We start from the raw sequence: 27,266 nt of genomic DNA on the forward strand, positions 1-27,266 counted from the left end.
TTTGGTGTGCACACACACCATTCATGGGGCCACAGATTGTGCAGGCCTGTCCTAACCACCCCCCTTCCAACCTTCCCTATTACTGTAGGGGGCCATACCATCCTCCTAGACCATCAGGCTACCAACCTAGGAGTCATCCTGGATTCCTCACTCTCTTTTACCCCTCCCCCATATCCAAACTTGCCAAGGCCTCTTGATTTTATCTCCACAACATCTCTGGAGTGCCACCCTTTCCTCTGTTGCCACCACCACCCTGGCACAGGCCCTCATCACCTCACACCTAGAATAGTGCAATAACCTGCTGGTGGCTCTGCCTGCCTCAATGCTCTCCCTACTCTAATCCATCCTCTATCCAGCCACTAATATGACTTTCCTGAAGTGCAGCTCTGCTCATGCCATCCCCCTACTTAATCAACTCCAGTGGATACATAATTCATATTGCCCAGATCAGGGATGAGCATTCCATTGAGTTACTTCATCAATACTTCTATATTGGGTAGAAACCACAGATAGATGGTGAGCTGAGCCCAAAATTGAATAGCTGTGTGGAAGCACTCCAAATTCTCCCCATGCCCTCTTTAGGCTCTGTATTACAAAACAGTATTAGGATAGTCCTTTAGTCTGAAGTCCTTGTTCCAAACTGAATGAGAAACTCTTAACAGTCTTTCTTTAACTATAAGTGACCAAACAATGTCTCACACTTAGACTCCTTACATCATTCTTATAGAAAGTCTAATCAATTTATAATTAGAATGAACTGGAAGGGCTTAGCCCTCTCTGAAGTAATTAATGTAAGAGAAAGAAGAAGGATTAATCCTACTCATAGAAGCATCTCTTGATTTCATCTTTGACCAGGTGGACAGTGGTTAAGTAGAGACGAATGGTTAGAGGGGTTGAATGGTTTTAGGAAAATAATTGTCCAAGAGGTGTCAAAAATTGACTATCGCTAAGTGACTTTTGCTCTGTCTTATAAACCAATCTTTTTTTTTTTAAAGACTAGGTCTCACTATTTCATTCAGGCTAGAGATACAGTGACCACTTACAAAGCCAATCCCACTACAGATTGGCACCGAAGCTCTGACCTACTTTGTATCCAACATGGACCTGTTCCCCTCCTTAGATGGCCTAGTGACACCCCCTATTCCACAGTGGTTCGCCATATTGATGTTGCTTCTAATGTGGACCTCCAATGCCTTGTTGAAGTTCAGAACCCTTGAGCTGAGATCAATCAGCCACAGCACCACCCCCCACTCCAGTAGCCAGAATTACTGGTGTGTGCCCCCTCATCTGGCTCTAAAACATACTATTAACTGAACTTTCACCTAACCTCTCCTAGTAAGTTTTATCTTATTGTGGAATTTTATCTTTCTGTGGGAATACTAGACTTTGTAATTCCAAAATGGCTTGGGGGCAGTGGTAAAGATTTTCAAAAGCAGGATGGATTTTTGCTCTTTTATTTTTTCTCTCCCTCTAGGCAGAGGTACTTAGAATTAGAATATTTTGATTAAAAAATATTGTCTCTGGCAAGCCTGTGCCCAAAACAGAGAATACAGAATTGTTTCTTTCATGTTAGCAAGAAAGGGTTCTGGATAACACTTGGAGGTTCTTATCACCCCTTGCCTAGACCATTATGATGATGTTGGCCTTGTCACTGGCCTCCCTGCACGCAGTCACTTTCTTCTCTGATACAGCTGCCACACTGTTGCCAAATTGGTATTAGTAAAGCATGTGTCTGACTGTGTCATTCCCCTGCTCAAGAAGCTTCCCTAGTATCCTTAGGCTAAAATACTGATGGGGTTTAAAGCTAGACTATAAATTTAGTGCCAGTCTATTTTCCCTGGTTGATTATACATCACAGCCCCTTAGGCACTTGGTTCTGTAGCCAAAATGGCCTACCTGCTGTTGCTGTTACAGAACATTCCACCTCCTCTCATCATGCCCTTGCCTAGGCTGTGCCCCTTGCATGGAATGTTCTCCTTCCTTATCTCTGCCTCTTGTAACCCACTAGGCTTAACCCATCACCTCCTTCAAGAGGACTTTCTTGATTTCCCTCAATTGTTGGTGTTTACTCACCCCTCAGTACAGTCACTACATATTAATTTTGTCTATATTTTAGGCAGCTAGGTAGTGCAGCGCATAGAACTCTGGGCCTGGAGCTCTGGGCCATGAAGTCCTGACATTAGGTCCAGCCTCAGATAATCACTGGCTGTGTGACCCTGGGCAAGTCATTTAACCTCTGTCTGCCTCAGTTCATTCCCTCAGATACTTACTGGCTGTGTGACCCTGGGTAAATCACTTAACCTCTCTCTCAGTTTACTCCTCTATAAAATGGGGATCATAATAGGACCTACTTTGCAGAGATGTTATAAGGATAAAATAAAGCCATATTTTAAAGTGATATATAAATGGTATTGTTATTTATCATTATCATTATTTACATATTTTATCTCCCTAGTAAAATGTAAGGTCCTTGAAGGCTGTTAATGTTTCACATTTTTACTTCCAGGACCTAGCACCTTATGGGGGCTTCATAAATAATTGCTGATTGATCTGGTAAACTTCAGAGGGCTCTCAAGTTGCTCCCTGACCAAAATAACAACAACACAACCCACCCCTTCAACCACAGGAAAAGGAGCTTTCTAAACACCGGCATTCCTCTAGTAATGCTAAATGGCTATGAGTCATGGAACAACCAAAATTATAGCTGACCCCAAAGACAAAGGAGAGACACATGGAGAGACACGGGACTAAGCTGATGCATGTCACTGATGATGACATAAGCAATGGATCTGAGAGCTACCTCTTACTACGGAAATGTATGGCAGAGAAAGAAATTGAGCTGGTGACAATGTGTAACAAGATTGGCTCTTACTCATGTGGTGAGGCTCCAAATATGGTAGCCAAGGTTCATGTATGACGCGAAGGCTGTCTCCACTCACACCGTCTGTTGTCAGATCAGCAATAACAGATGACTATGCCAAGAGTTGCCCATACCCATGAAACCAAGAGGAATGCCTTGAATACACTTGGTGTCCTTCGTGGAGGTCAAGGGCACGAATTACACAGGATGAGAAGGCCTGGATAGGTTGTGATTAATACTGGCAGAGAGAATGGCCTCAGCATAAGTCATGGCTCCATTGTTGTTCTTTGGAGCATTTTGAAGGATTGCCTCAGCCAGGGGAAGTCTGGACTCTTTTGGTATCCAATCCCTGGCAGGCCTTGTCAGTAGGCAGGGGTTGTTTGATCCACCTCATTACACTCAGGTGGGGCAGCTCCTAAACCATCCTACTCAGTGGGCTTTGGATCTCTCCAAAACGGGCTTACAATTAAAGCCACTTATAGTAATATAAAGAAGTGCTCTAAATCACTTTTGAATAGAGAAATGCAAATGAAAACAACTCTGAGGTACCACCTCACACCTATCACATTGGATAATATGACAAAAAAGGAAAATGATAAACGTTGGAGAGAATGTGGGAAAATTGGGACACTAATGCACTGTTGGTGGAGTTGTAAACTGATCCAACCATTCTGAAGAGCAATTTGGAACTATGCCCAACCAAACTACGCATAACCTTTGATCCAGTAATATCACTACTAGGTATGTATCCCAAAGAGATCAAAAAAGGGGAAAGGATCTATATGTACAAAAATATTTATAGCAGCTCTTTTTGGGGTGGCAAAAATTGGAAATTGAGGGGATGCCCATCAATTGGGGAAAGAATGGCTGAACAAGTTTTGGTATATAAACATAATGGAATACTACTGAGCAATAAGAAATGATGAGCAAGCAGATTTCAGAAAAATCTGGAAAAAACTTGTATGAACTGATGCAAAATGAAATCAGCAGAACTAGAAAAACATTACATAGTAACAGCAAGATTGTGTGATGACTAACTATGAATGACTTAGCTCTTCTCAGTGATACAATGATCCAAGACAATTACAAAGAACTCATGATGGAGAATGCTATCCACATGCAGAGAAAGAACTGATGGGCTCTGAATGCAGACTGAAACATACTATTTCCACTTTAGTTTTTACATGGCTTTTTCCTTTTAGTCTGTTTCTTCTTTCACAACTGTGACTAATATGGAAATAAGTTTTACGTGATTACACATCTATAACCTATAACAAGTTGCTTACCATTTTAGGAAGTGGGGAGGGGAAGAAGGGAAGGAGAAAAATTGGGAACTCAAAGTTTTGTTAAAATGAATGCTAAAAATTATATTCATATATAATTGGAAAAATAAAATAATAATTTTTAAATAGGTTTACAGAAGGTACAAAATTTCTATCAATCAAGGAATTAGGAAAGAGGTCATTATTCTGTCTGGGCATCCCCACAGCCATGCAAAGGGGAACAGGCTATAGGAGAGACCTTCAAGCCTTGCTGTTGAACCATAGTAGATAGTACCACAAAATAAACACAGTGCAGCTCAGGAGACTGGGGTTCTGCTCCAAGAGCCATGATCTTATACTGAAGGCATTCCCTCTGCCAATATTAATCACAACCTATCCAGGCCCTCTCATCTTGTGTAAGTCTTGCCCTTGCCCTCCACAAAGGACACCCAGTGTATTCAAGGCATTCCTCTTGGTTTCATGGGTATGGGCCACTCTTGGGATAGCCATCTGTTATCGCTGATCTGACAACAGGCAGTGAGTGGAGACAGCCTTCTCATCATACATAAACCTTGGCTACCATATTTGATATGGTAGGCCCTTCAGCCATTCAGTCTCCTTCTCTTTGTCCTCATCTGTAACATCAGTGGGTCAGATTATGAAATTAAAGGTTTGTGTGATGTTCAAAGGGAAGAGGTCCTCAATAAGCAATATATTTTTCCATTGATCACTCACCTAAAGTGAGAGCTGTTGACCCATTTCTGAGGGCTGGACTCTTCCTTTCTCCTCCCTTCCCTCTGCCTTACTTTCCCAAGAAGTTTATTGATGGTAATAAAGATAAGTCTTTTCCTCCCCCCTTCCTGATCCTTATTCCAACTCTCCTCCCTTGTTGTCTTTCTTCTTCCTCCCCTCCTCTTCCTCCTTCCTTTCACATCTTTCCCCTTCCCACCTCCCTTCCCTTTTTTCTTCCCCTCAGAAGAGGCAGCTAGGTAGCACAGTGGATCAAGTGCTGAACCTGTAGTCAAGAAGACTTGAGTTCAAATTCAGCCTCAGACACTTGAGGGCTCTGTCACCCTGGGAAAGTCACTTAGCCTTCCTCTGTTTCAGTTTCCCCATCTGTAAAATGGGGATAATAATAACACCTACCTTCTGGGGTTATTGTGAGGATCCAATGAGATAATATTTGGAAAGTGCTTTGCAAACCTTAAAACTCTATATAAGTGCTACTTATCATTATTATGTTTAAATCTGTGTGAGCCAATGATGAACATCTAACCTCTAATCTTCCTCTCCTCTTTTCCCTGTCTTGTCCCTCCTCTTCTTTCTCCTCCCCACCTCTTCCTCTCATCCCTTCTCCCCTTCTTCTCTCCCTTCTTCTCTCCCTTCCTTCATCCCTTTTCTACTTTCCTCTCTCACTTCTCTTCTCCCTCCTCCATCCCTTCTTCCCCTTCCTCTCTCCCTTCTCTTCTTCCTCCTCCACTCTTTTCCCATTTTGTCTTCAACCACATACCATTTTAGTATTAGCCCAAAAAGGTCTTTTTTCCATCAGGAAGAGCAGGGGAGAGGCTCCTTGCAAGGAAATTTTGTTTCATTCATTCATTTTATTTGTATCTCCAGTCCCTATCACCTTCTTGGCACAAAGTAAGTGCTTGTTGATTGCTTGACTGACATTGGTGGTGACTGAGGAAATGATGAGTAATAAGAAGAAATATGATCTATATAGGGAATTTTTTTGGCTCCAGCTGTAGCCTGATCTACTCTAGATGCTGGGGGACATGAGGTAAAAGGGGAGCACCCCAACCGCTTTCCCATTATCTTAAATACCTGTACCTTAAATACCAGAGGCTAGAGAATAGCTACTGAGTTGCATGTTACTTTGCATTTCATTTGCATGGTACAATCATTTTCTGTCCTCATGCAAAAAAGTCTTATTTCCCAGGACCTCCTTCTGGTCCCTTTTCCTGGGGGATGAGGAAAGGGATGGGAATTCAATCAATAGATGTTTACTGAGCACCTTCCCTGGAAGTAGAAACAACTCCCTACTGTTGGAGACCCTAATACAGAGCTTTAGAGCACTGCAGTACAACAGAATAAACCCTAGGGGTGTGAAGGCATGGGATGTTGGCTCCAATCCTCCCTTTTCTGCTGTGTGACCAAGGCCAGTCACTTAACCTCTCTGGGTCTCTTTCTTTATCTGTAAAATGAATGGGCTCCAAGGTCCCTTCCAGCTCTAAAACTAGGATGATCCTCAGATACTAATAGATCATAGCGATACAGGGTGTCCCAAAAGTCTTAGTGCTATAATAGCTTAAAACTGAACTTAAGACTTTTGGCACACTCTGTATGTATAGATTAATATTTCCATGATTTTGTCATTGTGGGTATTCCTTCCACTAACACAAATTTAACACCTTTTTAGAATTCAATAGATGGTCTTGCTGGTCAGTTATGAGGTCTATCTATAGACCTATCTGAGGACTATCTACCCAGCCCTTCCAGCTGGGTATGAGATGCTAAAATAGTGTTCGAATGCCACAGTCTTCAACAATCCTGGGTCACTAGACAAATTATTCTGTAGCATTGGAAGAGGAAGACTTCAGCAGCCATATGGTGTTTTAAAGACCACGAAGTGCTTTCCTCATCCTATAAGGTAGGTGGCACAAGTACTATTATGTCTATTTTATGGATGAGTAAACTGAGGCTCAGGGGAGGTTAAATGACTTGCCGATGGTCACAAAACTATACACAGTGGGAATTCAATAAAGGGCTTGAGGTTGTCATTATGAGGCCAAGTTGGTCCTTGGCAATATATTTCTCCAGTTTTGACACCATTTACTTTTCCTTTTTTTTCAGACTCGCCCTGCAAAAAAAACACATCCATATTTAAGAGTTGTGTGATCAACCCTCACCCTTAGAAATTTATTCCCAAGGCCAGAAGCTCAACCTTGAGAAATGACAATAAACTATGCCATTAAACAATCCAAAGTTAATAAATCCCCAGAGTGTGGCTTACTCAGCTCTGCTCCAACCTCAGTAGACCTAACCTTGGGCACAGTTGGTCTTCAGTACCCTTATAGTCCTCCAGTTCCTCTTTGGCACCATACCAGATATATTACACACTTTCAGTTGCCTGCATAGATCTCCCAGACTTCCCCTAGAAGGGGAAGGAGAAGTTAGGGAGAAGAGGACTTCTTTCCTTACGGTAATGGAAGAAAATGGATTCATCTTATGGCTCATTCCTTTGGTACCCTTAGATGGGTCAAAAGACAATGGGTGAATAAGATAAAAGAGAGGCATCTGGATGGCAGGGTGGATAGAGCCCTGCCTCAGATACTTACTAGCTGTCTGACCCTGGGTAGGTCACTTATGCTCTCTCGGCCTCAGTTTCCACATCCATAAAATAGGGATAATAACAGTACCTACCTCTCAGGGTCACTGAGAGAATCAAATGAGATAAAATATGTACAGAATTTTGCAAACTTTAAAGTGCTATATAAATGCTAGCTGTTATTTTATTATTTACAAATCACCTCATGTACGAGATTAGGTATGAGTTGAACTAGATGGACTTTGAAGCACCTTCCAATTCGGAGACTTTGTGAATTCCTTCTATGTCCTATGATACCCCTTCAAGCACAAAAATGCAAGTTAAGATGTAGTCTACAAGAAAAGCTTCTTATAGTGAGAATTTCAGGCAACAGGACAGATTAGAAGGTGAGATTTTCAGCTGCGTGTGGGGTTCTGTCCATGGTCCTGACTCTGGGGAAAGTTTCAGGGGTCTGGGACCCCATAGTGGAACCTCTACATCAGGCCCTAGAAGGATTGTGGAAGTAATTGAGGAAGTTGACCTCACTGGGTCACTTTCTAGAAAAGAAAAGAGCCCTACCCTCCATCCTTTCCTCTTAATACTTACCCTCAACCCCCATAAGCCCACAGGTAGCTGACAAACTAGGTATGTGTCCATTATAAGCTTGCTCAAAGGCCCTAGGAATAAAGCCCTTGTTCTAGGCATCTTCTAGATCCTGTTCTTTTTAGTCCCGAGGCCACAAAACATGGAGGGTAAGATGGCTGGATCACTTTTAGGCCTGCCACTTCATTTTTAGGCCTTGAGGTGGATAGGCGAGTGTGACTTATGGCAGAATGGTAAGACCCCTGAAGCATTCTCGCCTATCTGGTCTTCCTCAGTCTATCCTTGTCTTCTTCCTTCCCACCTCAAATCTTTGGGTTAGTCTCTATCTAGGTTTTGAATCTTTTCCTGTGGGAAAGCTCAGGGCTAGTGGTGTCAAGACCAAAACTAGTGGGTTCTCAGCCAAGTTTGGAAAACATCTGCCCCTCCCCCCCCAAGTTAGTTGGTAAATCTCTTCTTCTCTTTCTAGGCCTCACTAAAAAGTAAGGAATGGTGTTGGGAGGTGCTTAGATCACCCTCAATGGTTAAACCACACTTTCTCCTACCTCCTAAGTCACCAAGCAAAAACAATATATAATGCTCAGCATTCAATTCACAAAGCAGGAGCTGTTATCAGGGAAATCTGCATGTGGGTACACAAAGGGCCAGTTGGTTCTGGGACTCCAGGAGGGGCTAAAAAAATATTTAAACACTGTAAAGAGAAGGTAACCTCCACTGAAGGCTCATTGCAACCTGGAGGTGACTTGAGTACTCAAAGGCAGCTTTGGCTACAGGTCCCACCAAATTGGAAAAAGTATCAGATAGGGGTCCTGTTGTTAAAAGATCAGCCTAATTAAATTCAAAGAGGCACATTTCCAGGCTGCCTGAAGGGTGATGGGTTTTTTTTTTTTTGCCATAGTAACTTTCCAAGACTATTTTAAGAGTTCTTAACCTTTTTGTGTGTGTCATGGGTGCCTGTTGCAGCCTGTAGACCTCTTCTCAGAATACTGTTTTAAATAAAACACATAAGATTATAAAGGGAACCAATTATATTGAAATGCAATAGACAAAATATTAAAAAAAAACAAGTGAATGGACCCCAGGTTAAGAACTCCTACCCTATTATATTGGAGGCAAGCTGTCATCTCTGTTAGCCACAAAATCCTAGGTTCTCAAAGTCTGGAAGCCTATCGAGGATAAAGAGGGTGGGCCCAGTTATGACAATTGATCTTAGAGTCCAGGGCCAGACAGAATTCCTGTCTTTCTTCAGTCAGTCAGCCCTCAGCATCCCCAGATATTTATTCCCTTCCCCAAGGACTTAGCTCCCTATCCAGAGGTACTTGTATTTTCTTTAGAGCCACCCGAGTGATGAGCAGAAATTTCCACCCACAACCACTCTGTTAGGTAGGTGCTATCACCATCCCCATGTCACAGCTCCGTTTCCTCATCTGTAAAACAGAGATAATGACACTTACACTCCCTAACTCATAGGGCTGTTGTGAAGAAAGGGTTAAAGAACTCTGGAAATATGACATAGGCTTCTTATGCCATAGTTCCCTAAACCTTTGTCCATGCATCTCCTGAGGATGAGGGAATGGGTGACAGGAAATTAATATTAATTAGCCCAACATGCCAACCTCTGGACCGTGGTGAGTGACTAGCCCAGCCCTGAGTGGGATCCATTCAAGACTGGGTGAATGGGTCACAAGTCACAGTGTCTCTGGTTACTGGAGTATTACACTTCAAGGATAGGATTTAAGAACAAAGAGAATACACTCCCTTACCAAGCTTTCATCTAGAGCAGAGGAAGCCATAGGGATCAGAGAAAAGCTGGTGCCAGGTCCACCCCACCCCATACACTAGCCAGGGTAAGCACCTGGCACCTGGCACTCTGCCAGCCCAAACACTGGGCACTCCCCCACCCCTCTTGAGCTCAGCTCTTGGTCTATCAGGAAAACACCTGGAAGGTCAACTGACTAACCCAGATCAGCTCCCCAGGAATATTACTACTGAACAGGAAAGCCTAACCCACTCCAAGAGACCTATTTGGGAAAGCAGAACAAGGAATTGGAGTAGGGATGGGACACAACAATCTTTTTTACTTTTTTGAATGGTTGTAATGATCACCAAGTGTCTCGGAGAAGCAAAAAGTTGCCTTTCTCAGGAGGAAAGAAAATCTGCTCCATCAGCATTAATCATCCTGGCTGCCTCCCTTCCACAGCTTACATCCAAGTCTTGGAAAACACTGGATTGGGCTGACTGTTGGTGCTCCTCCTAGCGAGCCCTGGAATGCCCTCTCTCCTTACCACTACTTCTGAGAATCCCCAGTGTCCTTCAAAGCTCAGATGCCACTTCCTCCTAGATGTCTTTCTTGATTGCCTCCAATAATTAGTACAACGTTTTCTCTTCAATTTATATTTAATTACCTGTGCACATGCTGTATCCTCCCAGTAGAGGATACTCCAGTAGAGTATAAGACCTAGTAGTTCTCCCCTTCCCCGGCCCACCTGGTCTTTGTATCCCCATACACAAATACAGAATTGGCCTTGGAGCCCTGGGTTCTAGTTCTGCCTCTGACACCAGCCTACGTGATTCTGGGCCAATCATTTTATCCTGAGTTGCTAGGCAACTTTCCAAGGCTACAAATTTCAGCCAATCTGAAGGTTCCCTATATCAGTGAAATCGCAGATCCAGCACCTATCTCCAACTCCAGAGCTTAAAAGGAGCTTAATGAAAGTGCGCTGGATTAAGCTGGCTTCTCCTTACATCTGTACTTAGTGAGGCTGGGGGTCTTCGCGGCAGCTGGTGAGTAAACCGGCGTCACATCCGAAAAGCCCTAGCGAAACAAGGCATCCAAGTGCTCTTTGTGGGATGGGATATGGGGAACTTTCTTCTTCCCAGATCCTAGAAGTCTCTGAAATTGGAGTTAAATCACGAAGCTCGTGTAGGAGCTGGGGGGAGGGTTCTCTTAAGGAAATCGCCTGTTATTGCTACTTTTCTTCTAGCTGAGTCTCCTCCCTCATAAAGAACTGGCGAAGTTCTCTCACGAGCTCCCAGCTTCCCCTTTTCCACGTGTCTCCTCATTGCACGCACACACACGCACACGCACACACACACAACCTCAACCTAAAACAAACCAAAACCAAAACAAAAAAACAGGAAAAAAAACCCCAGCAAACCTATGTGCCGAATGGGATGGAGACGCGCAAGGACAGAGTCTGGGGTACAGGCGGCGACGAGCCAGCATTCAGCGAGATCATCCCTGGCCCGAGCACCGGCTCTTTTCGGGGCGGGGCGGGGGGGGCGCTCACAATGACAGATGGACTCGATCCTGTCTGTCCCCTCAGGTAGGGCATTCAGGGTGTTCACACTGGGCTCTGTGCCAGGGAGAGCCCTTACCAACTCTCCTAACTGGACAGTGCATCATTCCTCCTCCCAGGTGATTCCCCTGTTGGAGGGCAACCTAGAAAGCAACAGCAATAGTCCCTTCCTTCCTGGTCCGGGGCTTCTTCCTTGCCTCCGCCTCTCCCTCTGTCCCAGGAAGGACTCCTGTCCCCCTCGGGGCCTCAAGGCCTTCCTGCTAGACGGTGGCCCTGCGCTTCCAGCGCCTTACCCAGAACTTGGAGCCGAGCTCCCCAGACCTGCACAGGGCATCCATGCGGCGGACGTAGCCGAGTCGAGCCAAGCAGAGTCTAGAGCACCCGCCGAGATAGTGGAGGGTGTGACTGCCGAAGAACCGCCCCAACCCTCCCTCACCCCTTTCACCCGCAGGAACGCCCCCACTCGTCCCTGGACCCCGCCCGTCCTCCCAGCGAGTTCTTCCCCCTTGCCTCTCCTCTGACTTCTTTCGAAAGCGGTCCCTGGGGAACTTGGCCTGGCACGCTAGGAGGAGGAGGAGGGGGAGGGGGAGGGGGAGCGTGACCCTGAAGTTTGGTTATATTTGCGTCAAGGGGCTCTCCCCTGTACCCCACCCTGAGAGTGACTTTCCCAGGGTAAGGAGAGTCCGGAAGAAGCGAGGGGGCCCTCAGATAGAGACCCTTTCCCTAAACAATAGGCACTTGTGGGTTAAAGTCTCCTTGTCCAATCCCTCACAAAATAGGACACCATCGCTCAAAAGTCCACCCGGCTAGCTAACTGGAGACAGATCAGAGGCTACATGAAGGGGAGGACTAAACCCTCTCTCACCCCCAAGAGAAAAAAGATAATGTCCCTAAATTCTAAATCCAAACCCATTTAATCTCTAGTGCCCAGGTCTTCACTGTCCTGAGTGATATATCCAGGTGGAACAGCAGCAGTCTGCCAGAGACTGCTGGTTGAGGCAAACTGAAGAAAGGAGAGTTTTGTGCCTGGTATCCAAACGATTGGTGCTGTCTCTTGAGTTGATGAAAGCCAAATGAATGCACCCCAAAATGTGTCTCCTGAGTTACTGACAAAAGCTGTCATCAGGGTCGGTACTGGACGGGCAGGGATGGGATGCGGGTTCTCACCACTAGTTGCTTTACCCAGCAGGCCCTCAAAGCAGGTCCCTACCATCTACTTCCAACGCTCTCTCTGTCTCCTTCTCTGTCTGTCTCTCCTTCCCCACTTCCTCCTCCTCCTCTCTCTCTCTCTCTCTCTCTCTCTCTCTCTCTCTCTCTCTCTCTTTCGCTCTCTCTCTCTCTCAGAATGGCCCAGAAGGAAGGAACAAAATTACAAGGTTAGACCTTGGGTGTCACTTTGTAACATGGACGGCCTCCTGCCTACTTCTGCCCCTGCCCCTTGTTCTTCATCCATCCCGAAGCCCGAGGGCTGGGAAAGTTATTCTTTCTTGCCCTTTCCCAGTTCTTTGGCTCTGGCACATGTTCTAAGGCAAAGGTATTTTTCTTTGGCTCCTTCCTGGACTCCTCCGCAATGGTGGGCGGGCATCAGCCACTGAGATAAAGCAAAAGCAGCCAAAAAGCTCTGGCTCACTCTCTCTTATTTTCTTTCATTTCTCCCTTCCTCCTGCCTTTCTCACACCAATGTAGCTCCCAGTTCACCAGAGTGCACTGGCTTAGCCCTTTGTTTGCCTTGACTACAAAGGACTAGGTCACAGGGGAACTATAGGCATAGAAACTAGATGGAGCCTGCCCTGAAGGATATGTTAGGGTAGGGTGGAGCCTGAGTAAAAATCACAGCCTTTTTTCTATCATCCCTTCCCCTATGGATGCCTGGGTCCTAAAGAATTCCCCGTTGGTCCAAACTTTCTCTAATCCAGGTTAGTCTCTTTGGAATTCTGACCAGTGCTTTTGGGAGAAATGGATTCCTGGGTCAGCCTCATTGTATTCCCACCCAAATTTCTGAGAACTTAAATCTACCCTCTTTCATTCTCTTCCATCAGTGGCACTTAGCTCCATACTTTAGGGTCAGGGGATTTAAAAAAAAGATAAAATTGAAAATCATCACCAGTTTTAAAAGCTCCCACCCCCATGGTTAGATCCTCTATCTTCTTCATTCCCCGTATTTAAAATGTGATCACACCAGTCTCAGCCTCTATAGAGGAACACTTTTCCTTTCTTCTCATCTTCCTTTCCTTGTTTTCACTTTCCTTCCCTTCCATCCCCCTCTCTCCCCTGCACTAGCCACAGTACATACCCTGGTCTGATTCACTAATGTCTCAGGTAATGATAATAGCTCACCTTCCTATAGGTAGTTCTTTAAATTGCACTTGCTAAGCCTTTTCTCATAATGACTGTTGAGATAAGGAACAGAGGTGTCACCCCTATTTTATAGAAGAAAATGTGTTGCTCAAAGAGGTTAATTGACTTGCCCAAGGTGACACAATTGGTAATGGTGGGAACCAGGATCCAAACTTAGAACTACCAATTCCAGGACCTGCACTCCTTCTGCCATAGGAGCTTGGAGATCAGTGGTTCAGAGATAAACGTATCATAGATTCTTTACTGATGAAGTTCAGACATAGAAATTTCCCCCATTCCCCACCCTCAGGTATTTCCGTGATCTTACTGGGTAAGATTCTTGCTGGGGGCAGAGGAGGGATAAGGCCAGAATCTCACTGGGAAGAAAGGCCCTTCACCTTCAGAGAAAATATAGGAAATTATGTCTAATACTCATCTCCTCTCAGGTTTTAATCTCCATCACCTTGCCACAGGATAATTGGACTTTGCTCTTGGAACCACTTGGTCCTAGATAGTATTGATGATAATAATATCTTTATTATTATTATTATCATAACATTGTCAATATTAGAAGGGAAGCAGTTGTATGAGAAAAAAATCTTTGTATCAGATTTTCCAAATAAGGCTTTGGTAGGCAAGATATATAGAAGGACATGTTAGGGTAGGGTGGAGCCCGAGCCTTTTTTCTGTCATCCCTTCCCCTATGACTTCCTGGGTCCTAAAGAATTGGCAGAACTGGCAGAAATATGTACTACCAAAATCCATTCTCCAATAGATAAATAAACAAAGATGTTATGGGGATAAAGATTATTCAGCTTACAATAAGAGAGACACAGGCAGAGCTCTGAGCCAATGGCATTTTATTAAAGGGTCCGTAGTCCCCTCTAATGAAGTGGGACCTCAGAGCTTCCTCACAATCTCAGATGCTCCTTCCAGGAATCATTTCTCGTTTCCCTCTTGGATCCACAGTCTTTCTGTGGATTGCTACAATCTAAACGCATGGAGGGCAGTCTTCCATGTGTGATGCAAAACCAGAGGGTGGCAGCCCCCTCACTGAGGCACAAAGGTGACATTAGTAAAGAGGGAAATGGGCACAACTTATACTGGTTATGTTCCATTTGATTAAACAATAACTCAGTGAATGTCTGAGGTGACTCTCACTGACCAAGAACCATGAGGGACAGGTCCCTTCTAGTAAAACATGCCCTATAAGATAACTACTAACAGCACATGAAAGAATGTTCCAAATAACTAAAACAATAAGAGAAAATGAAAATCAAAACAGCCCTGAGGTGTCATCTCATACTCAGCAAATTGGCAAAGATGACAAAAGATGAAATTAGTCAATACTGGAGGGATTGTGGAGCAATAGGCACAACTAATGCTTTGTTGGTAGAGATGTGAATAGTACAATCTTAAAAAACTTAGTATCGTACAAATAAAGTGACTAAGACGTCTATGTCCTTTTGTCTCAGAGATGCTACTGCTAGCCATGTACCCCTAGGAAGATCACTGATAAAAACAAAGTCCCTGCATATATCAAAATATTTATAGTAGCACTTTTTGTGTTAGCAAAGGATTGTATACAAAGTAGAAGGCCGTTAATTGGGGAATGGCTAAGCTCATTGTGGATCAAAATAAGAATAGCAAATAGTGCTTTGAGGTTTTGAGAAGCATTTTGTAAATATCATCTCCTTTGACCCTCGCAATATTATCATCCCCATTTCGCATTTGAGAAAATCAAGACAAACAGAAGTTACATGACTTGCCCAGGGTTACACAGTTAGTAAATATCTGAGGTCAGACTTGAACTCAGGACTTAATGATTCCAGGCTTGGTGCCCTATCCACTGCATCACGTGATTGAATGTCATGTTCTGTATGATGACTATGATAAATACAGAGAAGCATGGAAAGACATGAACTGATGCAAAATGAAGTAATCAGAGCCCAGAAAACAATATACACCATGACTAAACACTGTAATTGGTGGGAAAATAACAACAAAAGAGTGGAAAATTAATGTTGCAAAATTACAAAGAACAAGCATGGTTCAGAAGAAGAGATATGAAAAGACATCTTCCCCCTCCACTCCTTTGCAGAAGGGGAGGCCCACAGATGTCTATCATTGCATACATTTTCAGATTTTTCTCTTTCTTCTTTTTTGTTATTTTTTAAATTTTTTGTTATATGGGATGGTTCTCTAGGAAGGGGCATGGGAAGGGATGCAAAGGGAAATTTAGGCAAGGGAAATTTAGGCAACATGAAATCAAAAGATCAATAAAAAATTATGCTTTAAATAATAATGTAAGCCCCTTGAGGGCAGGTATCTACTTGCTTGCTTGTACTCATTTTTAAAATAACTTTAATTTTTTTAAAGTAACAAATATTTAAAAAAATGAATCTATTTCTTCTACTAACCCTCATTGAGCAAATACTTTTAAAAACCCTGAAAAACAAATCCCTCAATATGTAACTACATAGTCCAACAAAATAAATTACCACATTAGCCATGTCCAAAAATGTATGTTTTTCTCTGCATTTTAAATTCATCACTTCTTTGGGAGGAGGCAAATGGTGTGTTTTATCTTAATTCTTTTGGACTCATGGTTTCTCATTGTGTTGGTCACACTTCTAAGTCTTTCAGAGTTGTTTTTCTCTATAATGTTGTAGTCATGGTACAAATTGTTCTCTTAGTGCTGCTGACTTGGCTCTGCATCATTTTGTAGACATCTTCCTAATTTACTCTAGAGTTATTCATTTCATCATTTATTATGGTACAATAATATTCCATTACATTCATATACTACAATTTGTTTAGCCCTTCTCCAATAAGATACCCTTTCCCTTAGTTTTCAATTTAAGGCTGCCACAGAAAGAGCTACTATAGATATTTTTGTACTTATAGATTCTTTTCCTTTTTCTTTGATTCCTTTGGGGTATAGGCCAGTAGTGATATAGTTGGGTCAAAGGACTGCTTGCTTGAATATGCATCCCCTGCTCTTAGCACAGTGCCTGGTACATGACAATCCATCCATCTCTCTCTCTCTCTCTCTCTCTCTCTCTCTCTCTCTCTCTCTCTCTCTCTTTCTACCTCTCTACCCATCCATCTCTATCTCTATCTCTCTATCCATCCATCCTTCCAGCCATTGAAATTTACCTTCCTTTGGAGAAGAGAAGGAGAGGTAGAGGCTGAGCTGAGTTACCCAACTGGCTGGGTCCATGTAGAAAGAAAGAAAGGAAGGAAGGAAGAAAGAAAGGAAGGAAGGAAGGAAGGAAGGAAGGAAGGAAGGAAGGAAGGAAGGAAGGAAGGAAGGAATCTAGCCAGTAAGCCAGAAGCTCCCAAGTTAACTTGGGGTTTACTGGCTAGATTCCTGCCCCCCCCCCATTTCACTCTGAAGCTCATAGATTGGACCACAGTAGGTCCCTGCCCAAGCTCCACTTAAGGGCTATAATTTTGGCCCTCCTGGCCCAGAGTGAATGTCAATGGTAACTATTTCTCTTTTGATTAGCAACCCTGAGGGTCTTCCTCTCCCAGTTTGATTTTTTTCTCTTTTTACTCATTAAAGGGGCCATCCCTTGACTCACTTCTTAAAGAGGCCCATTCACTGAATGAGCTTTACCTCACTCAAAGTGAGAATCTGAAAAGGCCTTAACCTGAAAGGGCCAGGGTCTCCAAAAGCATCCTGGGCCATCTCTAGTCATCCTGATGAATACAGGCTATTGGACCCAGATGGCTTTGGAGGAGAAAGTGAGGCTGGTGACCTTGCACAGTCCTCCCTCACTCAAATCAAAGTCAACTGCAAGGCATGTCATCATTTTCCTGATGTCATGATCCTCTTCAAAAACAAAGGACAAATACACAATCCATCCATCCATTTACCTCTCTCTCTATCACAGCTCAGGCCTAGGACAAAGACCTCTGGATTCTGGTTTCAGCCATGTGACTTTGGTCTCACTACATATCTGTATGCTTCCATTTTTTTAACTGCACAGGGAAGGGCAGTGTGGCTCAGTGGCTAGAGAGCTGGCCTTAGAGTCTAGAGTAGCAGTATTCTGGTCCTGTCTCCAACATGCACTGGCTATATGGCCTAGGGTATATTGTCTAACCTGTCAGTGCTCTAGGTATGTCTCTAAAACTGAGTTTCAGAGAGAGAAGAAGCCAACCTGAGTAGGTAGAGAGAGATTGATTACTCACTTGGGAGTTCCCTACACTGATGAAATCACAGGACTAGTGCCTATCCTTACAATCAGGTATCATTTGTGAGCCTCATGTGCTTGATGGGTGTAAATGAGAGCATGCTGAAAGTTCTTCTGGATCCCAGGATGAGCTTGGACAACCACATCTTTAGAGCTTTTGTCAGAACCTATGCTGTCATCTCCTCTCACTCTTCCCCCCTTATAAAGGATAAGGAACAAATTTGGTACTTTCTCTTCTGTTGCAGTCCATGTAAAATAGACTGCATTGTAGGCTTCTTATCTGTACGTAGTCCTATAAGATGGAGTCATGGTCATCAAGGCCAGCCATGTTGGCATTGGGTGCTAGCTCTGGGATCCCGATTGTTTGTTTTTTCTGCTTGAAGAAGTTGGGTGCTTTGGGGCTCCTGAGAGTTGTAAATGGATCAACCCATCACTGGGTGAGACGTCTGATAGTCACTTTGGCTGCCTTTCATTGTTTAGATGGTAGGCTCAGCTGTTGGATCTAGAATCAATAGGGGATGGGTCCCAAGTGCAGAGAAATGAACTACACCTGTTCCATTTTCTGGTACTGAACCTTTTTCTCCAAGCTGGAGCAGGTAGAGACCAAATTACCTTATATTCAGTCCTTTTCCAATACTAATTAGAGCCCTTCCTGCAGTTCTCAGGAATAGGTGAAGGTAGACAGGCAGGCTGAGCGTGCACAATACCCAGGTAAGACCCAGGAAAACCCAGCAACAGACATTTTGAAAAAGCAGACAAACGAAGAAATAAGATAACACAGGGAAATATGCAGAATAATCATGATAACACCAAGGGAAAGGAAAAAGAAACAGAATAAGAGGAGAAACAGAGAAAGGGAAGTGTAACCAAGAAATATGAGGGAGATAGAGAGGAACCATGGAGAGATGGACAAAAGGAGAGAGGGGAGAAACATGGAAGATTAAAGGACAAGAGAAAAAAAGGAAACGTGAACGGGGAAGGAGATTGAGGGACAAAGTGGATGAGGAGACAAGGAGAAGGAAGGTGAATAATCCTTGATCTAGAGTTAGAGGGGATCCAGAGGCCATCTAGTCCAACCTCATTTTACAGATAAGGAAGCTGGGAAGTCACCAGGTAGGGGACATGATTTGTTCAAGGTCATACAATAATCACTCAATTAATCAACAAGCATGTAGTAAGCACCTATTATGTGCCAGGCACTAGGCTAAATTTTGGGCATACAAAGACAATATTGAAGTAGTTCCTGCCCTCAAGGCACTTACATTCTAGGGGGAGATAACATGTACATATATAATATATACCGAATCTTAATTTATAATATATGCCAAATGAATATAAGGTAGTTTGGGGAGGGAGTGCAGTAGCAATTAGGGGGATCAAGAAAGCCTTCATGTAGGAAGTAGGGCTTGAGCTGAATCTTGAAGGAACTAGCCATTCCAAGAGGTAAAGGAAAGAAGGGATAGCATCCCAGGAACAGGAAAGAGCCAATACAGAAACAAGGAAATGGGAGATAGAAGAATGTTAAATGCCAAACAGGAGTTTATCTTTGACATTAGAGGTAATTGTTGTCATCCTTCAGTTGGATCCAACTCTTCATGACCCCATTTGGAATTTTCTTGGCAAAGATACTAAAGTAGTTTGCTGTTTCCTTCTCCAACTCATTTTACTGATAAGGAAACTAAGGTGGACAAGGTTAAGTGACTTGCCCAGGGTCACACAGCTAGTAAGTGAGGCTAGATTTGAACTCAGGAAGATGAGTCTTCCTGACTGCAGGCCCGGCACTCTATCCACTTCAATACCTACCTGCCCCTTAGAGGTAATAGGGAGTCACTAGAAATTATAGAGTAGGGGAATGATTTGGTCAGAGCTGTGCTTTAGAGAATTTTCTTTGTTGGCCATGTAGAGAATAGATTGGAGTAGGAAGAGGCTTGAAGAAGGGAGACCAGTTTGGAGGCTATTGCAACAGTCTAGGTGAGGCATGATGAGGGGCCTGAACTAGGTTGGTGGTTGTGTGAGTGAAGAGGAGGAAGCCTATACAAGAGAAGTCATAGAGAGAAAAATGGCAAGATTTAGCAATTCAATGGATATAGAGTGAGTGAGAATGAGGAGCTGAGGATGGCACTGAGGTTGTGAGCCTGGATGCCTGGAAGGATAGTGGTACCATGGCCAGTAATAAGGAAATTCTGAAGAAGAGAAGGTTTAAGGGGAAAGGTAAGTTCTGTTATGGACACGTTGTGCTTGAGATGGCTCTGGGATAACCTGTTGGAGATGTCCAAAAGGCTATGAGGGGCTAGAGCTCAGGAGACAGACTAAGGCAAGATATATAGATCTGTGAGTCATCTACACTGAGATAATCATTGATCCCAGGATAGCTGATGAAGTTACCAAGTGAGAGAGAATCAGAAGAAAAGAGAAGGTCAGAGACAGAGAGCTGGTGTAAACCCATAGTTAGTGGATGTGACATGAATGATGAATTAGCAAAGGAGACTCAGACAAGTAGGAGAAACCAGCATTATGAAAACACTGAGGAGAGAGTATCCAGGAAGAGAAGGGTGGTCCCAAGTGTCAAACGCTGCAGAGAGGTCAAGAAGGAATGAGGACCAAGAAGAGGTCATTCGATTTGGCAATTAAGAGAACTTTGGTTTCATTCCACATTCAGCAAATTGGCAAAGATGACAAAAATTGGGAATAATCAATGTAGGAGGAATTGTGAAAAGACAGGCACACTAATGTGCTGTTGGTAGAACCATGAATTGGTCCATATGTTCTGAGAAGTAATTTGGAATTATGCTAAGAAAGTGATTAAAATATGCACTCCCTTTGACCCAGAGATTATACTGCTAGGCATGTTCTCCAAGTAGGTCAATGCCAAAAAGAAAGGTCACATAAACACCAAAATATTTAAGGTAGTACTTTCTTCAGTAGCAAAGAACTGGATGAGAGTCAGCATAGCACAGTAGATAGAGAATTGTCCTTGAAGTTGAAAAGATCTGGGTTTAAGCCCTGTAAACTCTGGGCAAGTAAAATAACCTCCCAGTGCTCTAAGTATCATCCCAGAAGGTGATAATCAAAATTGGTAGAGAAATTTTTTTCATGGGAGTTCCTTTCACTAATAGGTCTAATCCCTAAGTCAAGATCCAACAGACAAGGGAATGACTAAGCAAACTGTCATGAATATAATGGAATATTACACTCCATGGACTGATCAGCAGGGGGATGTTGTTAAATGACCTGGCTGTATGACATCCTTTTAACCTGTATTATTAACATTTTCTCTATTTCTTTTCTATATCTATGCAATAAGCAAAACAATAAATCGAGCCCCAATTTGTGGCACTGCCAATTTCCAAATTATAAGTGCTCACACTGAATTTAACAATTGGCTCAAGTGGTCTGGTTGGAGGTGACTCCAGCACACCCCTGCTTATGGGTGAGTGACTCACCTGGCCTATGGTTTCAGGCAGGCCCCAGCTATGCTTTATTTCACTTTCTATAATCCTGCCATTTTCTTACCAGCTGCCTTGCCAACCTTGTGTATGAGAGCCCCACCCCCCTATCCTTTCCAGTTCTATTCAAATCCATGCTGCCGTTGCTCCTGGAAAGGGTGTGTCAATCTAATCCTTTATAGGTTAGTCAGCCAGCCAATAAACATGTATTAAGTATCTACTCTCTACCAAGCACTGTGCTAAGCTCTGGGGATGCAAAGAAAGAAAAATGACAGTCCCTGCCCTTGAAGAATTCACAATATAATGGCAGAGACCACATGCAAACAAACTGTATACAGTATACAGAGGAAGTAATCAACAAAGATGCTAGAATTAAGAAGGATTGAAAAGGGCTTCCTGTAGAGTTGGGAATTTAGCTGGAACTTGAAAGAAACTAGAGGAGCCAAGAGGTGGAGGTGAGAAGGGAAGGCATTTCAAACATGGGGGATAGCCGGTGAAAATGCCCCAAATCAAGAGATGGAATATCTTGTGTGAACAGCAAAAAGTCCAGTGTCACTGGACCAGTTAACATTGTGGGGAGGTAAGGTATAAGAAGACAGCTAGGCGCCATAGAGCACAGAGCACTGGGCTGGGAATCAGGAAGACTTATGTTCAGGACCTCAAATAGGGCCTCAGACACTTACTAGTTGTTTTATCCCAGGCAAGTGACTTGACTCTGCTTCAGTTTCCTCATCTGTCCAGAGAAGGAAATGTCAAACCACTCCAGTATCTTTGCCAAACCCTAAAGGGGGTAACAAACAGTCAAACATGACTGAACTAAAAGATGTAAGAAGACTGGAAAGGTGGTGGGACTAGGTTGTGAAGGACTCTGAATGCCAAAAATACGGTTTTATATTTGATCTTGGAGGTGATAAGGAGTCAGTGGAGTTTACTGAGGAGGAAGGTGGCATGCTCAATACCTGTGCTTTAGGAAAATTGCTTTGGCAGCTCAGTGGAAGATGGACTGGGGTCAACAGAAACTTGTGACAGGCAGATCAACTATTGCAAAAGTCCAGGTTTGAGGAGATTCTAACTGCACCAGGGTGGTGGCAGTATCAGAGGAGAGAAGGGGATGCATGCAAGGGAAATTGAAGAGGTGAAACTGATGAGGTGAAAGTGACAAGTTTTGGCAACAGTTGGGATATGACAGGTGAGGGACAGTGCAGAGTCAAAGATGACACCTAGGTTGCAAGCGTTGGGGACCGGGAGAATGGTGGTACCCTTGAGAATAATAGGGATGTTTGGAAGTTCAGGTTTGGACATGTTAAATTTAAGATGTCTAATAGATAGCTGGAATAGATCGGCAAAGAGGTTAGGGCAGGATGAATCTATGGGAGCTAAGGAGGTCACTGAGTAAAATAATACAGAGGCAGAAGGGAAGAGGGTCCAGGACAAAACCCGGTGGGATATTCATGGTGTGACCTGGATGAAGGTCCAGCAAAGGAAACTCAGAAGGCGTAGTTAGATAGGCAGGAGAGCTGGAAGGGAGTAGTGTCTCAAAAACTGAGAGAGAAGAGAGTTTCAAGGAGAAGAGGGTGATTGTGTCAAAGACTGCAGAGATCAAAACCAACCCTGTATCGTTCCAGACCGAAATACCCCTCCCTTGTCAACATTTCCCAGACATGTGCTGTCTTCTCTTATTAGAATACAAGTTCCTTGTATGTAAGGAATGCCTACCCTGTTGTGTTTGGATCCCTAATATTTAGCAGAGGGCTTGGCACATAATAAGTGCTTGATGTTCATTTTTCATCTGGAGTTTGTTTGGCAGAGATAACTGGAGTGGTTTGCTATTCACTTCTCCAGTTTATTTTACAGATGAGGAAAAGAGGGTTAGGTGACTTGCCTAAGGTCACACAGCTACCAGGTGTCTGAGGCCAGATTCAAACTCAGGAAAATGAGTCTTCCTGACTCTGGGCCTGGCATTCTATCCAATTCACCACCTAGCTGCCCCCAATAAGTGCTTAGTAAATGCTTTTTAAAATTTATTCCTTTATTCATTCACTCATACATACATATTATCATGCTGTAAGAAACAACAAATATGATGAATTCAGAGAATCATGGGAATCATTGCAGAGTGGTGGAATCAGAATTAGGAAAACAATATAGTGGAGAGATACATATATACATATATGTATAATATTTCCATTCCAATTGTTTTAAATAGTGATAAATAGTTGAGATTAAATGCTGTAAAATTGCAATGACCAAGAAATGTGAGAAGGCTCTTCCCCAATTCTTTGTAGAAACTGTAGCCTGTGGGGATAAAATATTGCATATCATATCAGTTTTCTCTGATATGTTGGTTTTGCTGAAGTGTTTTTGACCCTCTTTTTTAATTCTTTGCTGTAAGGCATGGCTCTCTGGGATGGGGAAGGAGAAAGATACATTGGGAAGTTTAGATGACATTTTAAAAACTATTAATAAAAATGTATTTTACAGAAAAAAAATTTTAAACTTTCTCATTGGTAACTTTAGAGTGAGCGGATTTGGTTGAGTGATGAAGTCAGCAGTCATATTATATGAGGTTTTGAAAAGAGTGAGAGAAGAAGCAGGCACACTAAGTGTAGATGGCTTTTTCAAGGAGTTTGGCTAAGAAAGAGAAAAGATAGTATGAGTGGTAGGATCTAGCAAGGACTTTTTAAAGACGGGGAGACATGGGGCAACAGGGAAGGAACCAGAGGAGGCTGCTGTTGGGAGTCATTTAAGGATGGGGTTTGGCAGCGTTGATAAGACAAGGGAATAAGGAGTTCCAGTTTTTAAGAGGGTTTAGAGTTGAATTGGAGATTGAAAGGGAGTGGGGGTTAAAATGGAATGGAAGAGATGAGATCAAGGGTACGTGTAGAGAGAATGGCCTTAGAGAGAAGTGTAAACTGTTCATCATAGACTGTAGCAAAGGAGGAGATAGTTGGGGATGATGTTAAGTGATTATGAGATGTGGAATCAGGGTTGTGAAATGCGGGGAGAAGGATGCCAAATGGTCTCTTGTTTCTCTGTAAAGGATGAGGCAAGGCTCTCAGCTGAGAAAATGGGGTCTAGTGGGAAGATTGAAAAAAAAAGATTAGGAACAGAGGTCTTGGAGAGTGGGATAAAGAATCAATAAGGGGTAAATAAAAAGTTGCCTTGCTGCATTTGAGCCTTGAGGGCTCAATCGAGATTAGATAACATAAACTTGTAGTGGACCCAGTTAGTTTTGTAGAGTGACTTTTTTTTTTTAATGACTGTTCAAGCAGTGAGTAAGAGCAGAGGAGGCTGCTGTCAGGAGTCATTTAAGGTAGGGGTTTGGCAGTGTCAGTGTTGATAAAACAAGGGAATAAGGGGTTCCAGTTTTTAAGAGGGTTTAGAGTTGAATTGGTTCACTAAGAGAGTCAAGATTAGAAAGCAGAGAGACTGTAGTCAGAGCAGGGGTGATGAACCGGCAACATATTGAAAGGTAGAGAGATTGCAGGTCATGGCTAGGATAAGAACAAAGAATAGTTTTGATAGGAGGAAGGCACTGGGAAAGAGAGAATGGTTTGATGTTATGATTGAATTTAGGAAGAGGTGAGATTTGAACTTGGGTCCTCTATCTGAACAGCCAGGACTCTTTCCACCGTACCATGAGATCTCTCAAGAGGGAAAAGAAGAGGGAGGTAGGGAGAGATGAGACAGCTAGAAAGAGAAAGACATGAAGGAGAGAGAAGTGGAACAGAGAAGGAGAAGAAGGATGAGGGAAGTCTAGAAAGGGGAAGGGAGGTTGGAGAGTACAGAAGGGGGAGGAAAAGTGAGAAAATAAATGAGAGAGACCAAAAGAGACACAGAGACAGAGAGAATGGGAGCAAGGGAGAGAGAAAGAAATTTGAGGAGAGAGAAAGGGACTGGGACAGCAAATGGGGGAACTAGTTCAACAAACCTGATTAAAAATCAATTAAAAGGATTAAAGATTTTTAAAAAATCTAATCAGATTTTTTTGCTTGAATTCATCTAGCGTTGAGAAGCTTCTCCCCTGTGTTTCCAAGGACAGGGTGCAGATTGGATTCAGCCTACTACTCACTGGTCCTTCCCTGACACTGGCCTCCCCTCCCCTCCACTCCAAACACATTCACTTTGTTCTTCTAATTGCTCCTGTTTTCCTCTTCTCACTCCCCTCCACTCTTTTTCTCTCTTCCCTCCTCCCACCTTCAACACCTACAGCACCGGTAGATTAGATACCAAACCGAAATCCATCCCTCTAGGCCAACGCTAAGGTTCTTCTTTATCAAACCTTGATTATTCCTTTTGCATAATCAAGAAGAAAGATTACTAGAGACCTTCACTCCAAATCTTCATTTGCATCTTATTTTGTATTCATCGACATGCTAGACTCCTCAACCCCTAACTCTGAGTTTACAAAATAAAACAAATTAATTAGCAACCTCAGCTTCATCAGCATATCCAGAACATCTGGAATGAACAGGAAATGTCAAGAAGACTTCAAAGCAAGCCTTTTAGTTTACTTCCAGGAGGTACCCAGCTGCAGGATATTGCCTTTTAGTCCTGGCTGGAATGAGGCTCCACGACCTCTCCCTCCCTGCCTACACAATCTGGTGTCCCTCTCCAGGTCAGTGATCTAGGCCACTCCTCATCCACTTTTGAGGGGCGATCCTCAGTTGATCTCTGATGTTCCTGATTCCTATTTGCCACTGGGTACCCCTGAAATAAAGACCTTAGAGGCTACAGGGCCAAAGTGTTTACATGAGAAGCCGGCACTCCAGGCATGGAGTTGGTATGGGGTAAGGGATGTGGTGGTAGGGTGTGATGGTGGTGATGATGCCTCATACTGCCACCTGGTGACTCATAGACTTACTACATCCCTTTCTCTAGTCACACAAAAAGGGAACCAAGCATCACTGTTTCTGCCTCTGTAAAGTGATGTGACTTCCGGTATGTCCTTACATCTCTAAATCTATGCTGTTATTATAATAATAGCCTTTAAGACTCTCCTATCTTTCCTTTTCTAATTCTGTTAGTCTAGGAAAGGTACTGATAGAAAAAGTGGTGCTTCAGTCCAGTCTGGCAGTTCAGGTTTGAGACTGAAACAAAATGAGAAACTCATGGACCCATTAAACAGCTAACAAGAAAAGATTTACTTAGTTACAACAGAGAAAGAAATATTCAGCCAGGACATCATGCTGACTCAGAGACAACCCCCTTCATCTCTATCTAGAGATGGCCTGACCATCAATTATTCATCATGGGTCAGGGTCATTTGTAAAGGAGCTAAGAGGTAATAAATGTCTTACATGCATCTAAGATTCTAGGTTGCATGTCCTGGGATCTGAGTTGATACCAAGATTTACCCCGTACCCATTTAGCATTCCCTGGTCCACCAACCAGAAGCTCCCCCTTCTTTGGTGCTCTACCAAAGGGATGGTACCAAATCTTGACTCCTTTAGAGGCCTCTACTGAGGGCTTATCTTCTTATTCTAAAGCTTCTTTTTCTCACCTTCATCCAGGCACTCAGGATTGCCACCAAATCTGCTATCTTTTTTCCCAAGTGAATTGACAATCAGCATGGTTATGCACAGATAGTTTCAGTTCCCTATGTCAATAGAAAACAAGGCACCTCCCAGCAATTCTACCTCATGGTTCCTCAAGTCTTTTCTGAGAAGGAATCATCTGAACTCTCCAGAGTAAAGGAGACCTCACCACTGAAAGGGACCTGAGCTGTTTCCCAAGGGAGTCCTCTGAAGAGGCAGGGATTTTGAAGTTCATATAATTTGTGGAAGATGGAATAAAGAAGGGCCTGGGAGAGTCAACTGGTATTATTTAAAAACAATCCATCCTTATCAGGCAAGTCTTCCTAGAGTCTGGAATTACGAAACTGCTAGAATGGGGAGCCTTTTCCTTTCCTGAGGATAGTATAGGAGGTGAAAAACCAAGCAGATATGTTGGTAGG

At 43.3% G+C, this 27,266-nt stretch overlaps 1 protein-coding gene across 1 annotated transcript in view; it reads right to left on the minus strand.

The window, feature by feature from the left end:
- ABCC3 (ATP binding cassette subfamily C member 3) overlaps positions 1 to 11,688 on the minus strand; it is a 70,659-nt gene extending 58,971 nt beyond the window's left edge. Inside the window, exon 1 of the mRNA XM_036757058.1 lies at positions 11,622 to 11,688. Coding sequence (XP_036612953.1) covers positions 11,622 to 11,666 — 45 coding nt within the window. The 5' untranslated portion in view covers positions 11,667 to 11,688. The remainder of the gene's footprint in view (positions 1 to 11,621) is intronic.
- Positions 11,689 to 27,266: the final 15,578 nt, after the last annotated feature.

Source organism: Trichosurus vulpecula, chromosome 4, assembly GCF_011100635.1.
Source record: "Trichosurus vulpecula isolate mTriVul1 chromosome 4, mTriVul1.pri, whole genome shotgun sequence".
NCBI classification, from domain to species: Eukaryota; Metazoa; Chordata; class Mammalia; order Diprotodontia; family Phalangeridae; genus Trichosurus; species Trichosurus vulpecula.